The sequence below is a fragment of the Caretta caretta genome, chromosome 11 (genome assembly GCF_965140235.1).
Source record: "Caretta caretta isolate rCarCar2 chromosome 11, rCarCar1.hap1, whole genome shotgun sequence".
NCBI classification, from domain to species: Eukaryota; Metazoa; Chordata; order Testudines; family Cheloniidae; genus Caretta; species Caretta caretta.
The window spans coordinates 34526243-34547804 of record NC_134216.1 but is presented as its reverse complement, the minus strand read 5'-3'; the positions used below and the strand labels follow the sequence as shown (position 1 = coordinate 34547804).

The 21562-nt window shown below is 39.1% G+C and overlaps 1 protein-coding gene across 7 annotated transcripts in view; it reads left to right on the top strand.

The window, feature by feature from the left end:
* The window catches only part of FAP (pro-glucagon), an 80567-nt gene that overhangs the window by 7941 nt on the left and 51064 nt on the right, over positions 1-21562 (top strand). For all 7 annotated transcript variants that reach the window (XR_012664361.1, XR_012664363.1, XR_007359228.2 and 4 more), the window contains exons 3-11: positions 6152-6247; positions 7416-7510; positions 7646-7720; positions 7959-8011; positions 8944-9016; positions 10375-10495; positions 14777-14931; positions 16080-16183; positions 16522-16657. Coding sequence is in view for 4 of the 7 variants with exons in the window: in XM_075117880.1 (XP_074973981.1) it covers positions 6152-6247; positions 7416-7510; positions 7646-7720; positions 7959-8011; positions 8944-9016; positions 10375-10495; positions 14777-14931; positions 16080-16183; positions 16522-16657 (908 nt within the window). In the remaining 3 variants the exon portion in view is untranslated. The remainder of the gene's footprint in view (positions 1-6151; positions 6248-7415; positions 7511-7645; positions 7721-7958; positions 8012-8943; positions 9017-10374; positions 10496-14776; positions 14932-16079; positions 16184-16521; positions 16658-21562) is intronic.

The following is a 21562-nucleotide window of genomic DNA, read 5'->3' as shown; positions in this document are numbered from 1 at the left end:
CCTTGATTGGGAGTGGGAAATGTGATTATGATAATAGAACATGTGCGCACAAAACTAGTGCACTGTGTCAATTTACCTGTGAGAGAATCAAATTTATGTATTGTTAATCTGAAACTTTATTAAAAGCTTGGCTTTGAAGTTCCTGTCTCTGTAGCACTCATACATCAAGGGATTGGACAGCAAAATAGAAGTAAAACACACAACTTACAGTTTGGAATACAAAAGAAATATGCAATGTAATGGTCATATATTGTCACAGTTAGATCTGTGCATAGAGCAATGATTAAATGTGGTAATGTTCAGTTATTATGAGGATGGAAAATGTAGGGCAGGTGTCAAGATTATGTTGTAAGACAGAATGGCCAGCACAGCATACTATGTAGTACACCATTCTGCATAACGTGACGTCACTAGAAGTGTTGTCTGTGCAAGGAATGCACGTTGACACCTTCTTTATAAAGGCGAAGGAACTATAGAGAACTAAAATCAAGACAGTGTGTTTTAGAAGAGAAAGATTGTTTGAGGGTCAAGGACCTTTGATTTCTACTGCCAGGTCTGCTACTGATTTCCTATTTGTCTTTGGACAGTTTGCCTCATCTGTTTACCCTATTTCTTTGTCTACACAATGAGAATGAAAATAGCTACTTACCTAATTTGGAGGGGCGTTATAAGGGTTAGTCAGTGTTTGTACAGTACTTTGAACATGTAAAGCACTCTAAATGCTAGTATATATTTTGCATGCCTATGAAACTAAAATAGTGATTAGATCAAAGTGAATTTATTTTAGGAAATTATGGGCCTGATCAGAGTTGTCCCAGCAACATAATCCAAAATGAGGATTCATAGGTGCTGGAACTAGGTGTGCAAGGGGTGTGGTTGCATCCCCTGGTTTGAAATGGTGTCCATCATATACAGGGTTCACAGTTTGGTTCAATGGCTCTCAGAACTCCCACTATACAAATTGTTCCTGCACCCCAGAAAGGATTAAAAACTCTCACAAAAGTTATGGAAGGCTTTGAAAGATGAGGAAGAAATGAAGACACGTTCTTTCTTTGTGGAACATGATTTCAAGGACTAATTATTGGAATGATCTTTAGTTATACAAAGGAGTCAGAAAACTGCAAATAATTAAAGCTGCTGCCTTAATTAGAGCATTTAAATGTCTCTTCAGTTGCTTGTGAACAAGCATTCAAAATGATAAGTAGTCAGCAAACTGGAAGTAAGAAACACTGGCATTCAATTTTCTTAAAGTGGGATGCTGGAAATTTAAGAAGAAATGGATACGTTTAGCAGTTGTGCTAAGTTAGCAGTTGTACCAAGCTATGGGAGAATATACTGCGTGTGAGAGTGATGTGGTTAAAAGAGTATTTAAAGAGTCTAGTCAGTTGATGTGAGAATTAAGACAAATGGAGGTCACCAGCTTGATCAGTGGTGCTGTCTGTATCCTTTGTAAGAATTCTATTCTAGATTCTGTAACGACCTTTAAATAAATACAAAGATTAAGAATTTTGCCTGATAAAGGTATCAAATAGGACTGCAGGTTTTGGCCCTAAGAGTGCACAGTTATAGAAATAAATCTTATTATTGGGTTTCTAATAGCTTTAAAACCATAATTCACGTACAGAATTTAATCTGAAAAGTACATGGTAAGTCAAGACATTTTAAGTATCCATTCATTTGGTGTTGAGAGGTGGTGGTGAAGAAGCTGATTCTTGACAATTATTTAACATCATTTTACTAAGAGTTTGTAATTTTCCCTTCTTTTTACTGAGAGCCTTAATCTATTAAAATATTATCCTGCTACTCACAAGGAGAATTAACTTCTTCATGAACGTATATGGATATTTTCTGAGTTTACTGCTAGCTCAGTGGGTTTTTGTTTTGTTTTGTTTTAGTTTTTGTATTTATATGTTTTTGCCTGTGGATTGTCATTTACTTTTATTTAGCTTCACAGCTTCCTTCTGCATTAGTGCAGGCAAAAACAGTGTCAACAGTTAATCTGACATATGTGTTCAACAGTAAATAAGTTACTTAGCAGAAGAACCACACATTGTCATTATAAAGTATACCATAAAAGTCAATGCAAAGCAACATTTCACAGGGAGTCAAAATGTGGCCTTAACAGAGAGAGGAAATAGAGGCAAAGTTGAAACTGCAGTGCAGTAAATCATCAGGACTGAATGGCATTCACCGCAGAAAAAAGAACAGGAGTACTTGTGGCACCTTAGAGAATAACAAATTTATTAGAGCATAAGCTTTCGTGGGCTACAGCCCACTTCATCGGATGCATAGAATGGAACATATAGTAAGATATATATATATATATATATATACACACATACAGATAAGTAATTAGCCTCTAACAGTTTGTATGGTAACTTCCAACTTATCTGTATGTGTGTGTATATATATATATATATGTATCTCTTACCATATGTTCTAGTCTATGCATCTGATGAAGTGAGCTGTAGCTCACGAAAGCTTATGCTCAGATAAATTTGTTAGTCTCTAAGGTGCCACAAGTACTCCTTTTCTTTTTGCGAATACAGACTAACACGGCTGCTACTCTGAAATCATTCACCTCAGAGTTCAGAAAGAAAGAACAGGATGAAGCAGCAGAGATACTCTCTAATAGCCCAATGCTGACCCCATTGAAGATAATGGCAAAAATCCCATCGATTTCAGTGGGAGTAGGATTAAGTCCAAGGAGCACCCAAAGAGTGGAAAGCTGCTTATACAGTGGTAACCTTCAAAATCAGAGCAGAAGGAGTACCTAGGATTTACACACAGATAAGCCCTGACCAGAAGATGACTGCCTTTATCAGACAGCATTTCTCGTGTCCTGCACATTGCAAGTGTTTTGTGTAATATTGCTGGAAGGAAACCCATAGTTTTTTTTTTTTTTTTTTTTTTGCTTCTCATGAATGAACCTTAATATCTCATATTCCTTAACTTTGCACTTACGTGACCCAAGGCTTTCAGTATTGGCCATTATCTTTGAAAACTCGTGGCGAACCGGGGAAGTCCCGGATGACTGGAAAAAGGCTAATGTAGTGCCAATCTTTAAAAAAGGGAAGAAGGAGGATCCTGGGAACTACAGGCCAGTCAGCCTCACTTCAGTCCCTGGAAAAATCATGGAGCAGGTCCTCAAAGAATCAATCCTGAAGCACTTACATGAGAGGAAAGTGATCAGGAACAGCCAGCATGGATTCACCAAGGGAAGGTCATGCCTGACTAATCTAATCGCCTTCTATGATGAGATTACTGGTTCTGTGGATGAAGGGAAAGCAGTGGATGTATTGTTTCTTGACTTTAGCAAAGCTTTTGACACGGTCTCCCACAGTATTCTTGTCAGCAAGTTAAGGAAGTATGGGCTGGATGAATGCACTACAAGGTGGGTAGAAAGCTGGCTAGATTGTCGGGCTCAACGGGTAGTGATCAATGGCTCCATGTCTAGTTGGCAGCCGGTATCAAGTGGTGTGCCCCAAGGGTCGGTCCTGGGGCCGGTTTTGTTCAATATCTTCATAAATGATCTGGAGGATGGTGTGGATTGCACTCTCAGCAAATTTGCGGATGATACTAAACTGGGAGGAGTGGTAGATACGCTGGAGGGGAGGGATAGGATACAGAAGGACCTAGACAAATTGGAGGATTGGGCCAAAAGAAATCTGATGAGGTTCAATAAGGATAAGTGCAGGGTCCTGCACTTAGGACAGAAGAACCCAATGCACAGCTACAGACTAGGGACCGAATGTCTAGGCAGCAGTTCTGCGGAAAAGGATCTAGGGGTGACAGTGGACGAGAAGCTGGATATGAGTCAGCAGTGTGCCCTTGTTGCCAAGAAGGCCAATGGCATTTTGGGATGTATAAGTAGGGGCATAGCGAGCAGATCGAGGGACGTGATCGTTCCCCTCTATTCGACATTGGTGAGGCCTCATCTGGAGTACTGTGTCCAGTTTTGGGCCCCACACTTCAAGAAGGATGTGGATAAATTGGAGAGAGTCCAGCGAAGGGCAACAAAAATGATTAGGGGTCTGGAACATATGAGTTATGAGGAGAGGCTGAGGGAGCTGGGATTGTTTAGCCTGCAGAAGAGAAGAATGAGGGGGGATTTGATAGCTGTTTTCAACTACCTGAAAGGGGGTTCCAAAGAGGATGGCTCTAGACTGTTCTCAATGGTATCAGATGACAGAACGAGGAGTAATGGTCTCAAGTTACAGTGGGGGAGGTTTAGATTGGATATTAGGAAAAACTTTTTCACTAAGAGGGTAGTGAAACACTGGAATGCGTTACCTAGGGAGGTGGTAGAATCTCCTTCCTTAGAGGTTTTTAAGGTCAGGCTTGACAAAGCCCTGGCTGGGATGATTTAACTGGGAATTGGTCCTGCTTTGAGCAGGGGGTTGGACTAGATGACCTTCTGGGGTCCCTTCCAACCCTTATATTCTATGATTCTATGATTCTATGATTCTATTGCTCTCTGCTGATTCACACTGATACGTTTTTTGTTTTACCCCAAAAGCCCCAAACGGTGGTTTAATGCGTGTTAGCTTTTTAAAAAAAAAATTTTTTTAAAAAAACCAACCACATCTTTTGTGCTTGGTTTTTAAACGAGTGTTTAAATAGTCAGTTCATACATCAATAACTAGTTTGCGAATTAAACTGTGTGGCCCTAGCAAAAGCAGCCAAGTTTGCAATTGCAACAGGCTATAATGAAGTATTAGAGAGGCTGACTCCCTTCCAAAATCATTACAAATTGTGATTTTCAGCAGCAAATAAACAAATTGTTGTTCATTTTACTACATCTGCTCTGGCTTGGCTGGCAATTCAAACTCAAATCTCTTGCCTTTCTTTTAAAAATATCTGTCGTAGAACTACCGGATCAGATGAAAAGCCCAGCAGCAGTCTGTCCCCTCAGCACTGATGACCTCCTCTGCACTCCTCACTCAATACAGACACACGTTCCAGCTCCTCTCCTATGAAATTATGCAGAGGATGTTAACTAGGTCCATTCCCCTATCATCTGTTTGGCAGCTTGTTTCTATTGCTCTTTCAGCCTCATCTTCTCCTCTGTCTCTGAGGTGACTTGGTTTTGTTTGATCCCCTCCCATTATGCCTCTGAAGCTATCCTCCTCTCTGACTGGGAGCTCAATGGTTCTGTGACTGACGTCACTCAGCCCATCCCTGTTCTCCCTAGTCACCCTTGTCTGGCGGACAAGAAAGTTAACAGATAACCTAGGACTTCTGTTCAGTAGGATTTTCCCAGGCACCTGTCTGGGCACTGTGAAGGGGAGGGTGGAGAACACACGTTTGAGCACTGTTCAGAAGCCCATTTATGTAGTGTCGTATGCCTGGCCCACTGGGAGAATGGTGATTTCTAAAATTCAGTTTACTAGATTTATGAAATCATTCTCCAGTTTTATTTCTCGTTCTGTATATGTGTGTGTTGCTTTCTTCTGGCTACATGAAGAAATAAGCATAGGTGATGATAATCTTTCAAGTCTTATATCCATCTTCTAACACTTGGTAAGAACATTGAAAAGCTTGTAAAGAGTGGAACTGCCTGGTTCAGGGGACTGGTCATGGGATACGGAACCTTTCACCTCTCAGTTGTTGGTTGAAATCTAGCTGTGCTGAGCAACGATTTAAAGTGGCTATTTGACTCTTTGTTGGCCCAGGTACAGGGGCTTATTTGAAATCATATGGGGGTTCCTGTAACCATTAAAACAGGCATCTTCATACCCTGCACAAGTTCAGGAAACCCTGCCCTCTTTAAAAACTGTTGACTGCCCCTGGTAATGGTGTGGGGAGGGGGTTCTCCTGCCTTCATAGTGTCTGCAGCTACATAGATCCATCTCTGTTTATGTGAAATGAATTCTCCTCGGTCTAGTTCCTAGCTTCTTATCCCTTGCGGCAGTTCCTCCAGAAGAAGGTTGAAGGATGCTGTCAGGGCAATGATGGAAAGCTTTCCCTGGTGCTGCCTCTGGTTTGCCTGATTTGGGAATTACTGGAACACTACATTCTTCAGGGCTTCTCACTACACTAAGTTTCTGGAATAGAGGAAAAGCTCAGCTAGCAACAATTTCTAATTTGTTTCTCAATCTACACAGATGTTATTTAATAACTCTTTCCTCTCTCTACTTTATTTCTAAAGTTCCCAACCCAGATGACAATCCTAGGGCTCTTACATTGGAGGATTATTTGAATGGAAAATTTCAGTACAAAACATTTTTTCCATACTGGATTTCAAGTAAGTGAAGATATCTTTTGTGGCTACGTATAATTTTTAATACGTATCTTCTGGCTGGTTTACATAGACTGAGGCCTGGTCTACACTAGAAAATTAGATTGGTTTAACTATGTCAGTGAGGGGTGTGAAAAATCCATACCCCTGTGCGGTGTAGTTAAGATGATCTAAGTGTCCGTGTAGGCAACTCTAGGTTGATGTAACAATTCTTCTGTCAGCCTAGCTACCACCTGTCAGGGAGGTGGATTACCTATGCCAAAAGGAGAAATGCAACAGCATCGCAGCAGTGCCATTATAGCATTTTATATATAGACAAGCCTTCAGAAACATATTTTTTATTGTACTTGCTTCCATTAGATGCACTGAACATACACTGAACATTCATCTCTTAAAGAGTCTGTTTTATTTTATCTTTGGTTTCACTGAGCTTTTATACTTTCAGTCGATAATGACTGATAATCTTTACCTACGGGCCCTTAGTCACATTGAGCACTCTTGTCTGCTCTCTTATGGTAGAAAATTGTATGCCCTTGACACCTGCAGAGTCCCTTTGAATGAGGCCTGTTTGTTCAGGTTTTGCATAGGAGTTAAGGATTTGGCTCTAAGTGAGTTCTTTAATACACAAAATAAATATATGAAGTTAAGTATTAAGCACCTGAGTTCAGTAGCACATGTATAATTAAGCCAGAATTTGGCCCAGATGATCCTTCTTCATATTGTGCAGTGCTAGTGTTATCTACAAAATCTGTATACAGCGGAGAATGGTCAGGTGAAATGCAAAGCCAGGATTTTGAATCTTCTTCCATTAGTGAGTTTAAATTAGACATCCTATGTTACGGACCCTAAAATGGGTCAAATCCTGGCAAGTTTGGGCAGTCATAATTCAGAGCGGAAATTGGCTGTGAAGTAACTGCCATATCACTGGTTGTGCAGTGTAATTTCAGCACATATCTGAGTGTCCAAAGACTAGATCGTTGCATAATTGGGTGCTGTTATGGAATTAAAAAACAAGGCAAAACTTATTTTTATACTGATTTCAAAAGACATTTGTTCTTGAACTGCTCATCTGCCAAAGAGGGACTATACTCTGATAAACACTTTTATTTCACAATATCTTCTGTGTAAAGATATTGTGAAATAAATATTCCCTTCTCCCCTCTCCCCCCAACAGGTCATGAATATCTTCATCAGTCAGCGGAAGATAACGTTATTCTCTGTGATGTTGAAACTGAGGACTCAACTACCATCTTGACTAATGACACGCTTGTATGTATCATTTCCATTTAAAAAATAAATAGAATGTTGTTGTTTTAAAAACTTCCATGTAAATACAAATAGATTTAAATATTCAGATATTTAGTGTATGTGTACTGGAATCTAATCAACTTCTCAATCTTTCAGAGAAAAGTTAACGCCTCAAACTATGCATTATCAGCTGATAAACAATTTATAGTTCTGGAAAGCGATTACACAAAGGTAATTCCTTTTTTTGATTACTTGGCTGAAACTTCTGCCTTTTAACATCTGATATTTTATAGGTTGTGGTAACATATTACTCAACATGAGATCAAGAACCATTAATAGTAGGTTAGAGAGGTGAATTAAATTAAGCTACCATATAGCATGGGGTGGTGTGTAGGCCCAAGGGGAGCACTGAGAGGCATTATACCTCAGAGTTGATCATATTTTTTTCTGGCTTACTCATTTTTTGCAGCTTTGGAGATATTCTTATACAGCATCATACCACATTTATGATCTTCAATACAGGTAAAGCCTGATACCTGTTTCTCACATAACTATAGCCAAATACTCTAGATATGTGCTTGCTAGCATTTCCATTAGAAAGCTCTCTTCTGATATTAGTATTGCACTGCACTGTTGTTGCTTCAGTCTCTCAAGTTGCCAGCTGTTTGCTTGATTAGCTGGTGCAAAATTCAGAAATTACCCTGAAAAAAATGTACTTTGGGAAAATCCCCCTATCTTTTCACCACTAGGCATCTTGGGTCTATCTGATCTGTGATTGCCTGAATCTCTGACTACTCAGAATTTTCTAGTCCCTCCTTCTGTCCTTTATCCATCTTCTTTATTTGATTTTTCCTTCCATTCTGACTGCTCTTTTACATCCCTGGGAAGGTGCTGGCAGGGAGTTGAAGGCAAGAGGCTGCTGCAGCTTGGGTGCTGAGGAAAGCCATTGTACATGGTACTGCAGCTGTTCTCCTGAAGTACACAGGCACTGCTGATGCTTTGCTGGCTTCTCATAGGTGATGCCACATAATAGGTCCATGGAACTTCCATGTGATCACATGATTCACAAGTCACTAGAGCTGATTCTAATAGTAATGCAGACTGTACAGTATAGCAGGTGACTTAGTTTCCTGTGCCATACTTGGACACAGGTTAAGACTGGCATTTCAGGCTGTTGGACTAAGGGTTGCCTGACCTGTGCACACACAAAATTTGCTAGCATATGCAAGCCCTCATGCATGAGTCACATTATTTTATGCCTAACTGCTTGGTTTGCACAGCAAATGCAAGTTTTCTGACACCAATTTTACATTGTTCACAAAACAAAAGCTGTTAAAATATTGTACTTTTGTGCTTTTTCTTTAATCTGCCTTTTATATATATGTACATTATTACGATCTGTTTGCAGTGCAGGCAATAGCCATTTCAACTTCTTTCCTTTTTTTTTTTTTTAGTAATTTTGTAACAGAACATCCGCTTCCACATAAAATTCAGTATATATCCTGGTCACCCGTTGGACACAAATTGGTCAGTAAAAATAATGAAGTGCTGAAATAATGTAACTTTTTCATGGAATAGAATAGATTTATTTGGTTATGGGGGTTTGCTTAAGCCCTATTTTCACAGGCCTTTAAATTGTGTTTATCAACCATACTTAGTAAAGATAACAGTTTAGCTAGTCAATATGGAAGGGGGAACACCGTTATAGAACAACCTGTTCTAGCCTAAAGCTTATGTTTTAACTGCTCATAAACAGTAAATAATACCTAACTTGCTATTGTCCCGTAATTTATTTTATCAAGAACTTTGAGCACAGTTCATAGTTAAGACATTTTCTTAGTAAAACACTGAAGAGCAGTTGCACTCTCACTGACCTCCAAATCTGACAATGGAAGAAGAAAGGTCAAACAGGCTACATGCTCCACCTGAGAATTTTGAGTGCTGGTCATTTAAAATGCAGTGCAATTGACATTTTACTTTTATGTTATTAAATCAAATATTTGTAGTATCAAGAAACACAATTTTCTAAGAAATTCCTCTCATTTTGGTTTGATGCAGCCGTCCTGGCACACCCTAAACTCCCATTGAGTTTACTAAGAGTTTGAGATGAACAAGGGCTATGGGATCAGGCTCCTTTTTTTGTAACAGAAATGGACAAATGGGTTCAGCTAAAATAAGAACCTTTGTTCAAATCTCAAACTGAATATGAACTGAGCCTTTTCTGAATTTCCAGTAAAGTTTGATCCCCTTTTAAAATTTATATTATAGACTCATGTTTTGTGCTGTACTTGCTGATCCCAGCTAGGATCAGAAATAGAAATGTCTGAAATCTCACAAGAAAGCCTGTTCACCTGAGATTTCTAGCTCAGTTGAAAGATACAAGAGTTTCAGAAAGTTTGAATGAGTTTCAAAGAGGACTGCAAGCTTTTCCAAACCTAACTGTATCTTGGAATCCTTTGAAGCTCATTTATGACGAATATTTCAGGATTTTTTTTTCATTCAATGTACTTTCCAATACAGCTAATGGGAGTTAGATACCTGCATCAACAGTTTAAATACAGCAGTTTTTTCATATTGAGAAAAATTCAGTGGAGTTACTGTGGATTTACACTGCTGTAACTGAGAGCAGAATTTGGCCTTCAAATTGTAATTTACTTCCATTAGATCAAATCGAAACCTAGTCCCACGGGAGGTACTAGGTTCTTGGGAAAATTTGCAAAGGCTTCAATTGTAATTTTACTTGACTAAGGATATCCGGATTTGGCCTATCTATTTTACTTTATTATCATTTCTAATGTATACACAATAGCATTGACTGTACAAAATTTGGTCAGACCTTTTTCTATAATTGTACATATTCCTAACAAATAAATTCTCATCTTTAGGCATATGTGTATCAGAATAATATCTATTTGAAACAATATCCTGAAGATCCAGCTATTAAAATAACTAGTAATGGAAAAGAGAATGTAATATTTAATGGAATTCCTGACTGGGTCTATGAAGGTAAGTTGATATTGAAAACTGCATTAAACAAGGCAGGGTTTGGTCAGAACTTAGATGGGAGAACACCAAGCAACATCTAAGTGCAGCAAGAAATGGTGTTGGTGATTTAGTATTTTGCAGTCTTCTCTCTAAGTCACTAGTGAGCCTGTTTACGCATATGATGTGCCAATCACCTTAGTAATTATGCACTGTCCATGAGCCACCCAGTGAGGGTCCCAGTTTCCAATGAGATGAGAAATCAAGGGCCTGTGATCATCCAAGATACCATGTCACATTTCATAATGTGATTTCATAAGAGTAGAGATGTTAGCCGCAGTGGCCTGACAAAATTTCAGCTCAGGAAACTACAGTTTCTGCCGTTAAATTTTGCCTATAGCTTCAGTTAGATACGTAACTTCTCACTTCCCCCCCTAAAATCTCTGGTGTTGTGCAAGTTGGTGCTGCATTTAGAGCCCAGAGTTTGCTACATTTCAGTTGGGAGTTTCTGCCAGATTAAGACATCTGTAATTTTCACTGGGGATCCACAGCAGACTTTCTTCCTTAGATGCCTTCCAGCAGGAGCTGTGCCAGCAGAAGCCACCTGAGACCATGGGCTGAATTTAGCCCTTTGTAAATATTCCTTTCATCCACTGTTGTCTGACGTGATCCTGTAGTGCCCTTTTGGGGTGGCAATGTTCAGTTGGGTGCAACTATCCAGTCCTTATTAGTGCAAGGAAGCTGGGGCCTTATTTTTGTGGCTCCATGCCAAGCCTTTTATTCCTCATTTTCACAATTCCTCCTCCTCCTCACACAAAAAATTATCCCTACTAGATAGGCTCATCTTCCCTTCCTTAGAACCATCCTTCCTTAGAACCCGATGCCCTTTGGAGCACTGGTTCCTGTTTGAACTGACCAGGAGGCTAGTACAGCAGAGTATGTGCAAAAGTTTTCCATTGAAAAACAACACCACTACTTCATGTCTTGTGGTGACTTCAAACCAAGATCAAGATTCAGACTCAGTCCAGCAAGAAGTAGCTTGATTTGCTACCACAAAGCCATTGGGCTGGCCTATTAATAAATATATTTGCCTGCGCTAATCTTTTGTAAACCAGTACCTCTCTTGAGCCTGGAGCACTTACATGGACCCAAAGATCGGTGGACTTGTTTTGAGATTATCTTTCAGCTTCTTGTTTCATGACATGCCAACGATGTTCTGATGTCTCACCATATCAGCACAACCTGCCCTGTGTTGTTCCTTATATGCAAACAAGTACAAGCAAAAGATGGGTTTCACTTCTTGTAACTAGAGAAGTGCAAAAGTAAGGTTGAACAGAAGAGCGCACTGTTATTGCAAAATCCTATCAATATATAGGAGGGAGTTTTAGAAGGCTGGGAAGGTGCATTGTTTTTTGGGTCCCAGCAGTTTGTAAGAGATCCTACATTTTGGGAAATGATAACTAATAATTGCCTACTTTTTATTCTGTTGCAATAGAGCAAGGGGGCACCTAAAATTAAAGAGTAGTACATTTAGAATCCGTGAAAGGGCATGTATTTTTACACATCATATAATCATTCTATGGAGTTCACTGCTCCAGTAGGTCATGGAAATGCATACTGTAGCTTTATTTTGTAAAGGAGTGGGGAAAACATTATGGCATTTAATATCTGTAGTTATACAAGTGGTGATAATGATACTAGTAACCAGACGTATTACTTCAGGACATAAATCATTTACCTGTCTAGATCAAGAAGGAATATCCTATCTTCCTCCCCCCTCAACCTCATGCATTGCATTGCACAAAAGTCCAGGCTCATTATTAGTTTCTGCCTTCTTCTGGCTAATCCCAGTACCTGACCAGATAAACCAGTGGTCTGGTGCAGAATGAAAATCCTTTTTTGGTGTTTAGGAACAGAATGAATCCACTTTTAAAAATCAACGATACACCAATTTGTTAAGGTATTTTTCTGACAGGAAACATGAGCTTTTAATGTACTGCGCATAATTTATTTTTCCACAGAGCAGTGTTTTGAATAAAGGGAGGATATTTTCCAATCAGTTTCCACCTGATTCCCATGCTCACTACCCCTTCCTTCTCTCCTGATCACACCCAGAATTCTTTGCTCCTTCAGAAATGGTGACTGCCTTTATGCTGCTTCCAACGGTTGGGACAGCCTCATAATTACTATTCACTAGGTCCCATCCTTCATTTTCTTCAAAGTCCACTTCTAAAAGAAGTTCATGAAGCATTCCAGCTATAATGAACATTATTGTGCACTGGATGATGTTAAACCTTCTTTATGTAGATACAGATCTGAACCATAGCACTGGATCCGAATATCCTGACTATTGGGAGTTTAAACGTTGTGGCTTGGGCACATTTTTATAATGTATAAACAAAATTCTGGATCAAAACTCACTTAAATTTGGGGGGAGATTGGATCTGGATCTGAACTTTGCAGATGAGACTCATGTCTCTTTTATACTTATTTAATGGCAATGAAACTCAGGGAGAGTTTTGACTTCAATGTGAGCAGGATTAGGCTTCAATCCAGCAAGACACTTAACCATATACATAACTTTAAGCATATGAATAGCTGACTTAAATGGGTCTCTTTGCATTGTAACCTTTTGTAACTTTTATGTTGAAATGTTCCCAATGAATATTAAGTTGTTAAAGATAAGGGTGCAATAAAACATAATTTAGTTTTCAGGTTCGCACCTCCAGGTTGGTTACAAAAAATGTATTTAGTAGACAACCACTAAATAACAGTTTAAATGATAAAAACTAAATGTTATTAAAAAATGATTGGTTTCAGAGTAACAGCCATGTTAGTCTGTATTCGCAAAAAGAAAAGGAGTACTTGTGGCACCTTAGAGACTAACCAATTTATTTGAGCATGAGCTTTCGTGAGCTACAGTTCACTTCATCGGATGCATACCGTGGAAACTGCAGCAGACTTTATATACACACAGAGAATATGAAACAATACCTCCTCCCACCCCACTGTCCTGCTGGTAATAGCTTATCTAAAGTGATCATCAGGTTGGGCCATTTCCAGCACAAATCCAGGTTTTCTCACCCTCCACCCCCCCACACAAATTCACTCTCCTGCTGGTGATAGCCCCCTGCTGGTGATAGCCCATCCAACTTTGGATGGGCTATCACCAGCAGGAGAGTGAATTTGTGTGGGGGGGTGGAGGGTGAGAAAACCTGGATTTGTGCTGGAAATGGCCCAACCTGATGATCACTTTAGATAAGCTATTACCAGCAGGACAGTGGGGTGGGAGGAGGTATTGTTTCATATTCTCTGTGTGTATATAAAGTCTGCTGCAGTTTCCACGGTATGCATCCGATGAAGTGAGCTGTAGCTCACGAAAGCTCATGCTCAAATAAATTGGTTAGTCTCTAAGGTGCCACAAGTACTCCTTTTCTTTTTAAAAAATGATTAGTTACGCAAACTGGCATGCAATTATCACTTGAACACTACTACAATTATACTTACACGCAATAGTGTATTAATGAGTGATCATCAGTCCAGTGAAAACAGAGTGGAGTACAGCCTTGTCATCCTGGAACCTAGCGGTGCCCGTTTGATGTTAATTGGAGCTCTGCCCAGTAGTAACAAAACTACTTTTATAATACTAATTAACATTAAACCTACCCATTACCCCCTTCACATTTCTGCCAGCTTCTTATTGGTTCTTTACATTACACATGATTTAAATTAACATCTGCACCAATTGTCTTTCCCCTACTATCAATATAGATAGCATTTTAATAAAACATTCACAATTCTTAAAAACACTCAGTAAAGTCTGTGCTAAAACCAGTTATAACTGAAACATAGCCACTATATAGCCTTGGGTCATGTCCTTTCTAACTTCAATTTTCCCATTTTATTATCTCCAACTTACCTCTACCTTTTCTCACTCTAGTCATCTCAATTTTCCCTACTCCTCTATGCTTAGGCTAACTTAAACCAAAACCAAATTTCTACTTAACATAGACTACAGCATGAATAAAGTTATTAATCATAGAATATCAGGGTTCTCAGGAGGTCATCTAGTCCAACCCCCTGCTCAAAGCAGGACCAATCCCCAATTTTTGCCCCAAATCCCTAAATGGCCCCCTCAAGGATTTAATGTTCTTAAATGCTTTGCAGAGTCAAGATCTTTCTTATGTAGCACAGTTCTCTTGTTAAGGAGTGATGAGTACACTGATGACAAGATATAAGTTTAGGTTATATTGCTTTGTTAAGTCATAAATGATGAGCTGTAAGTAACATGTACATTTTTTTTAGAGGAAATGCTTGCTGTGAAATATGCTCTGTGGTGGTCTCCAAATGGAAAGTTTATAGCATATGTAGAATTTAATGATACTGACATACCAGTTATTGAATATTCATATTATGGTGAGGACCAATATCCTAGCAAAATAACTATTCCATATCCAAAGGTATGTTGCTTATTTTAAATGGGTGCCATTTCATTCCCCTTGGTTTGTAAATGAGTTGTGATGGCTTTTAAATCAAGACACCGAAAATGTGCATGAAAAATGTTTGTACTGCTGTAGAGCAGGGTTTAATCCTGCTCTATCTTAGAATTAACTGAAGAAAGTAAACTTGAGCCCCAACCCTGCAAAGACATAAACATGTGTAGAACTTTACACACATGGGAGTAGTCCCAATGAAATAAATGGAACTACTCATGGAAGTACAGTTAAGCATGTGCATAAAGGTTAGGAGGATCTGGGCCTTACTTTGCTTTCCTACCTGATGTACCTATTGTGTTGCTTAACAATATCTTTATCATAACATATTGTATTTTTTAAAAAAAGCCTACATTACACTGAGAAATAAGAGGGTGTGAGATCATAGAATATCAGGGTTGGAAGGGACCTCAGGAGGTCATCTAGTCCAACCCCCTGCTCAAAGCAGGACCAATCCCCAATTTTTGCCCTATATCACTAAATGGCCCCCTCAAGGATTGAACTCACAACCCTGGGTTTAACAGGCCAAAGCTCAAACCACTGAGCTATCCCTCCTCCCCAAGAGCTCAAATTTATTTAAATCCTTTAGGGATTGATCCAAAGCCCACTGACTTCAGGTCAGTCAGGTCCTCACTGACTTAAATGGGCTTTGATTCAGGTCTTATAGATGTAGTTCAAAAAAAAAGGCCAAGTTATTTGTTCTGTACTGGAGATCTCCTATGACCCTAATTGGAGTCTTCTCCCCAAAACTGGGGCAGTATACATTCCAGAGATCTACATTGTACACAGGAGAGAAGAACTTCCACCTAATTTCATGTTTTCTTCCCCCAAGCTGTCTGGCTGGACATTGAATTAGATTTTTTTTTCTTCTTGATGCATGAACTAATGCTAAGTGGAATAACAAAAACTGCCACAGTGAGTTACTCCAGATTTACACTAGTGTATGTAAGATCAAAATCTTCCCCATTATGTTCAATAATATCAATATTTCAAAATACTTTAAATTCTTTAAAAAACTTATTGCTTTGTTGCAAGAAAAAATGTTAATTTTTTTAAATGGTAGCTAATCCTCCAGAGCTTGATTTGAATAACCTGGTAATACATTTCCTTTGAAGGCTGGGGCTAAAAATCCTACCGTTAGAGTGTTTATTGTAGACACTACTAACCCTGAAGGTTTAGGTCCTAAGGAAGTACCTGTTCCTGCAGTGATAGCATCAAGGTAGTGTGCTCTCAAATTCATCTTCTTTTCCTTTTCTTTCTGTTTATTGTTAAATGATGGAACCTCTTATTTTCTTTTCTGGAGGTTCTGTTATGTATGCTACAGCTTCATATTTATGGATTTGGAGCTAATCTGAAGTTTTAGATACTGCCTTTACTGGTTCATTCTTTATGCAGTTCACAATCCTTGCTCACATAAGGCTCACATAAGGCCAGCACCATTGACGTCAATGGGAGTTTTTCCATTGTCTTTAATAGAGCAAGACTGGGGCCATAATGGATGCAATAGCAATAGCCCATTTGTATACTGTAATAACCAGCTTTCATTCTTGTTTTTAGTGATCACTATTTCACTTGGCTCACTTGGGTAACAGATAATCGAATCGGCGTGCAATGGCTAAAGCGAATCCAGAATTTTTCTGTCTTAGCTGTATGTGACTTCCAAGAAAACTCCAATTCCTGGTACTGTCCAGAGGTACTGCACATTGAAATATATGCTTAACATTGCTGTGAAACCAAATTTACAGTTGAAGTTACCGAACTTTGAATAGATTCATCGATTTCTGAGGCTATAAGGATCCATTAGATCATCTAGCCCAGTGCTCTCAACCTTTCCAGACTATTGTACCCCTTTCAGGAGTCTGATTTGTCTTGCATATCCCCAAATTTCACCTCACTTAAAAACTAATAGCTTACAAAATCAGACATAAAGATACAAAAGTGTGTCAGCACACTATTACTGAAAAAATTGCTTTCTTTCTCATTTTTACCATAAAATTATAAAATAAATCGATTGGAATATCAATATTGTACTAACATTTCAGTGTATAGTGTATATAGAGGAGTATAAACAAGTCGCTGTCTGTATGAAATTTTAGTTTGTACTGACTTTGCTAGTGCTTTTTATGTAGCTTGTTGTAAGGCAAATATCTAGATGAGTTGATGTACCCCCTGGAAGATCTCTGCGTAACCCCAGGGGTATACGTACCCCTAGTTGAGAACCACTGCGTACCTCCAGGGGTATATGTACCCCTGGTCGAGAACCACTGATCTAACCTGACCTCCTGTATAACACAGGCCATAGAGCTTCCCCCAGTTACCCCAGTATTGAGCCCTATAATGTGTGATTGACTAAAGCAATCTGGAAAGGTATTCATCATGTTCTGAAAACATCAAGAGATGAAGAATCCTCCATTTTCCTTGCATGGTGATAGCCGTGTTAGTCTGTATCAGCAAAAAAAATAAGGAGGACTTGTGGCACCTTAGAGACTAACAAATTTATTTGAGCATAAGCTTTCATGGGCTAAAACCCAATGAAGTGGGTTTTATCCCACAAAAGCTTATGCCCAAATAAATTTGTTAGTCTCTAAGGTGCCACAAGTACTCCTCGTTTTTTTTCACTTTCCTTGGTTGTTTGTTCCATTAGTTCAGTGGTTTTCAACCTGTGGTCTGCAGATCCCTGGGGGTCCACAGATTATGTCTAAGATTTCCAAAGGGGATCACACCTTCATTTGAAATTTTTTAGGGTTTCACAAATGAAAAAAGGTTGAAAACCACTATGTTAGTTAATCATCCTCACTGTTAAACTAAATACAGTAACTCCTCACTTAAAGTCGTCCCGGTTAACGTTATTTCATTGTTACGTCACTGATCAAATAGAGAACATGCTCGTTTAAAGTTGCGCAATGCTCCCTTATAACGTTGTTTGGCAGCCATCTGCTTTGTCCACAGCTTGCAGGAAGAGCAGGCCGGTGGAGCTAGCTGGTGGGGGCTTGGAACCAGGGTGGACTGGCAGCCCCGCTATCAGCTCCCTTAAGTCCTAAGTTCCCTGTGCGGCAGCTGCTCAGCAGGCTACCAATTGCAGGCAGTTCACTGTCCCTCCCTCCACTGCCATGTGCTGCTCCTGCCCTCTGCCTTGGAGCTGCTCCCGGGAGCCTCTGCTTGCTGTGCGGGGGGGTGGAAAGAGGGGTGCTAATGTCCGGGTGTCCCCCTCCCTGCTCCTGCCCCTCCCCGCTCCTTTACCCCATCTCCACAGAGCAGGGGGGGGACACAACACAGCTCAGGAGGGAGGGAACTTGCTGGCAGCAGGTGCTGTCTCAACTTGCTGATCTACTTAAAAAGGCAGTGTACTTAGAGTGGGGTCAGCATACTTTAAAGGGGCAATGCGAGTCTCTCTCACACACACACACACGGTGTGTGTGAGTGTCTCTCTCTCTCACATGCATGCACACACACACATACACACACAGTGTGTGTCTCTGTCTCTCTCTGCCATGCTGTCTCCCCTCCCTCCATTCGTGCTGCCTTGTAGAGTGTGGGCTACATGTGTTAACCCTTGAGTGCTCAGCCAAGTGCTAGTTCATCATTTAGCAGTAAGACATTCCCTGGGAAATGTCCCACCCTCTTCCACCCTCTGACTCCACCACCTCAACCAAACTTCACAATCATCATTGCTGTGTACAGTATTACATTGTTTGTTTAAAACTTTTTTCTCTCTCTCTCTCTCTCTCTCTCTCTCTCTCTCAACTCTAAATAAAAAATATAGTCTTTTGTCTGGCGAAAAACATTTCCCTGGAACCTACCCCCCCCATGTATATTAATTCTTATGGGGAAATTGGATTCGCTTAACATTGTTTCGCTTAAAGTAGCATTTTTCAGGAATATATCTACCATGTTAAGCGAGGAGTTACTGTAAGTAATAACCTAGAACTAATGGTGAATTATTTCATGATGCCGTGACTCCTCTGCAAAGTAAATACATAAATAAAATCTAGTTACAAATGCAAAAATCCATATTGTCAGTACTTTTTTTCAATGAGTTTAAATAAAAACACAAAACAGATATCCACTGACTTCAAAACTATTGAGTTTAATTCTCCTCTATTTCTGAGCCAGGAGATCTCCTCACAGGGAGGAGCCTAATTGTGAAAAAATGCATCCAATTTATGTACTTTGGAAGTTTACGTTAAGGCTGTGTTGGAATAGTTCAAAACTCTGTACATTAAGAGTGAGAGGAAGATGTGCAGAGATGAGACAGCTGTGGTCAACATTTCACTGATAAATTTCATACAGATGCCCCAAAAAATGGTTAATACAAGTACAGTAATTTCAGTGTGGCAGTCTCATTCATGCTCCTGTAGTCAAAAGTCTCTCATAATGGGCATAAACCTTGCTTCTAGAGGTTATGTTAAACCATCCATAAATATTCACTTCAGGCTGAAGCTTAAGGTACATAGAATCAAGCAACCAATTTTATAAAGATAGAAGTTTGTCTGTTTTGTAAAATTGTTTTTGTTATTTTATATACTGCAAATATAAAGGACATGACATTTCAATTTACTCAAATGAACTTTACAAATTATATGTACAGCAGATATTGTTGAGACTTTAAAGGAAGTTAAGTTTCAATCCTGCAAAAGCTTATGCATGCAAGTAACTTTTCACACATGAACAGTTGCACTGGGGCAATTCAGACACAGTAATGTAAAGTTACTCAAATGCAATTTGCAGATCAGGGTCCTATAAGTCAGTGGTACTTGACCAGGGGTACCTGAACCCCTGGGGGTATGTAGAGGTTTTCCAGGGGGTACATCAACTCATCTAGATATTTGCCTAGTTTTACAATAGCCTACATAAAAAGAATTAGTGAAGTCAGTATAAACTAAAATTTCATACAGACAATGACTTGTTTATACTGCTCTATACACTAAAATGTAAGTACAATAGTTATATTCCAATTGATTTATTTTATAATTGTATGGTAAAAATGAGATAGTAAGCAATTTTTCAGTAATTGTGTGCTGTGACATTTTGTATTTTTATGTCTCCTTTTATAAGATTTTAACTGAGGTGTAACTTGGGCGTATGCAAGACAAATCAGACTCTAGAAAGGGGTACAGTAGTCTGGAAAGGTTGAGAGCCACTGCTATAAGCAATTTTACATTTCGAAAAAAGGCCATTGTCATTATATAACAGATTCAATTCAGATTTTCCTTAAAATTGAATCTGTGTCCCATCAGTAAGATATATGTGTTTTGAGGATTAAAGATTATATAGACAATCAAAAGGTTTTATAAACATCAAGGGATTAAAGGGTCTAACAGCAAGATGCTGATCATTCTGGCCTTGATCCAGTAAAGCACATAAGCACATGTGCTTAACTTTAAGCATGTAAATGACTTCAATAGGACTAATTCCATGTTAAAATTAAGCATGTGCTTAAGTGCTTTGCTGGATTGGGGCCAAAGTGATCAGCATCTTGCAGGATTGTGTTCATAATCCTTGTTTAATTGCGTTGATGCTTCCCTAATACTTTGTTTATACAGTGACACAGTGCTTTTATCATATTAAAGTTTGCACAAATGGCCATTTGAAGGCGTGCGAACAGATGGGAGTGCTGCATTAGCTCTATTTGTCCTGAAGAAGTGCATCTCTGTGCATTTCCACTGGCAAAAACAGTTCCATCTTTGCTTTGTTTTCAGATTAAACCAAGAGCATAAAGTACAATAAATGTGCTGTGCTTTATGCATTCGAAAATAATATATTTTACAAGTAATTTCTAAAGCCCTGATCCAGCAAACACTCAAGCACGTGTTTATCTTTTATTTATGTGAATAGTCCCATAGAGGCCAATTTGATTTGAATGGAACTACTTGTGTAAAGAGAAAAGGAGTACTTGTGCTAGAAAACTAGTACCTTAGAGACTAACAAATTTAAAGTTGTGTGTGTAAGCGTTTGCAGGATTGAGGCCTATGAAAACATGGTGATGTGAGTGGGAGGATTGCAAATACTTAAGTATTTGAGTAACTTTACACATAAGAGTCGTCCCATAGAAATCCACGGGATTACTTGTGGGAGAAAAGTCACACACATGCTTAAGTATTTGTGGGATCAAGGTCTTAATTAAAACAGAGGCAAATAAATCAGGAATGCAGAGGTAGAGCTTTACTTGCATCCTTAAGTCTTTGGAGGTTTGTCCCTTAAAAAAGGCTGCTTATTTCATAAATGAAATTGTTTTGGACATTTTCTATTTGGCATTGAATTAAAGTTGTTCTTCAAAATGCATAGATGTAAATATGCCTGAACTTTTTAGCACAAGCACTTGAGTAACTTTACTCACATGAGTAGTCCCATGGAAATTACTCATATGCTTAAGCATTTGCTGATCAGGCCCTAAGTTGTGAACTGACTGTAAGATGCTAGTGGTCAGAATTGCGCAAAGTTAAAATTTAATGTTATTTTACTTGTAAACTTATTAACTTGAAAAATCTTACCCTTTCTGTTTGCATTTTTCTATTAATAAGAAACAAAGCCAAGCAGCTGAGTTAATTATTCAACAGAATGCTGTTCAAGGATTCCATCTTGCAAGGTGTTGAGTGCT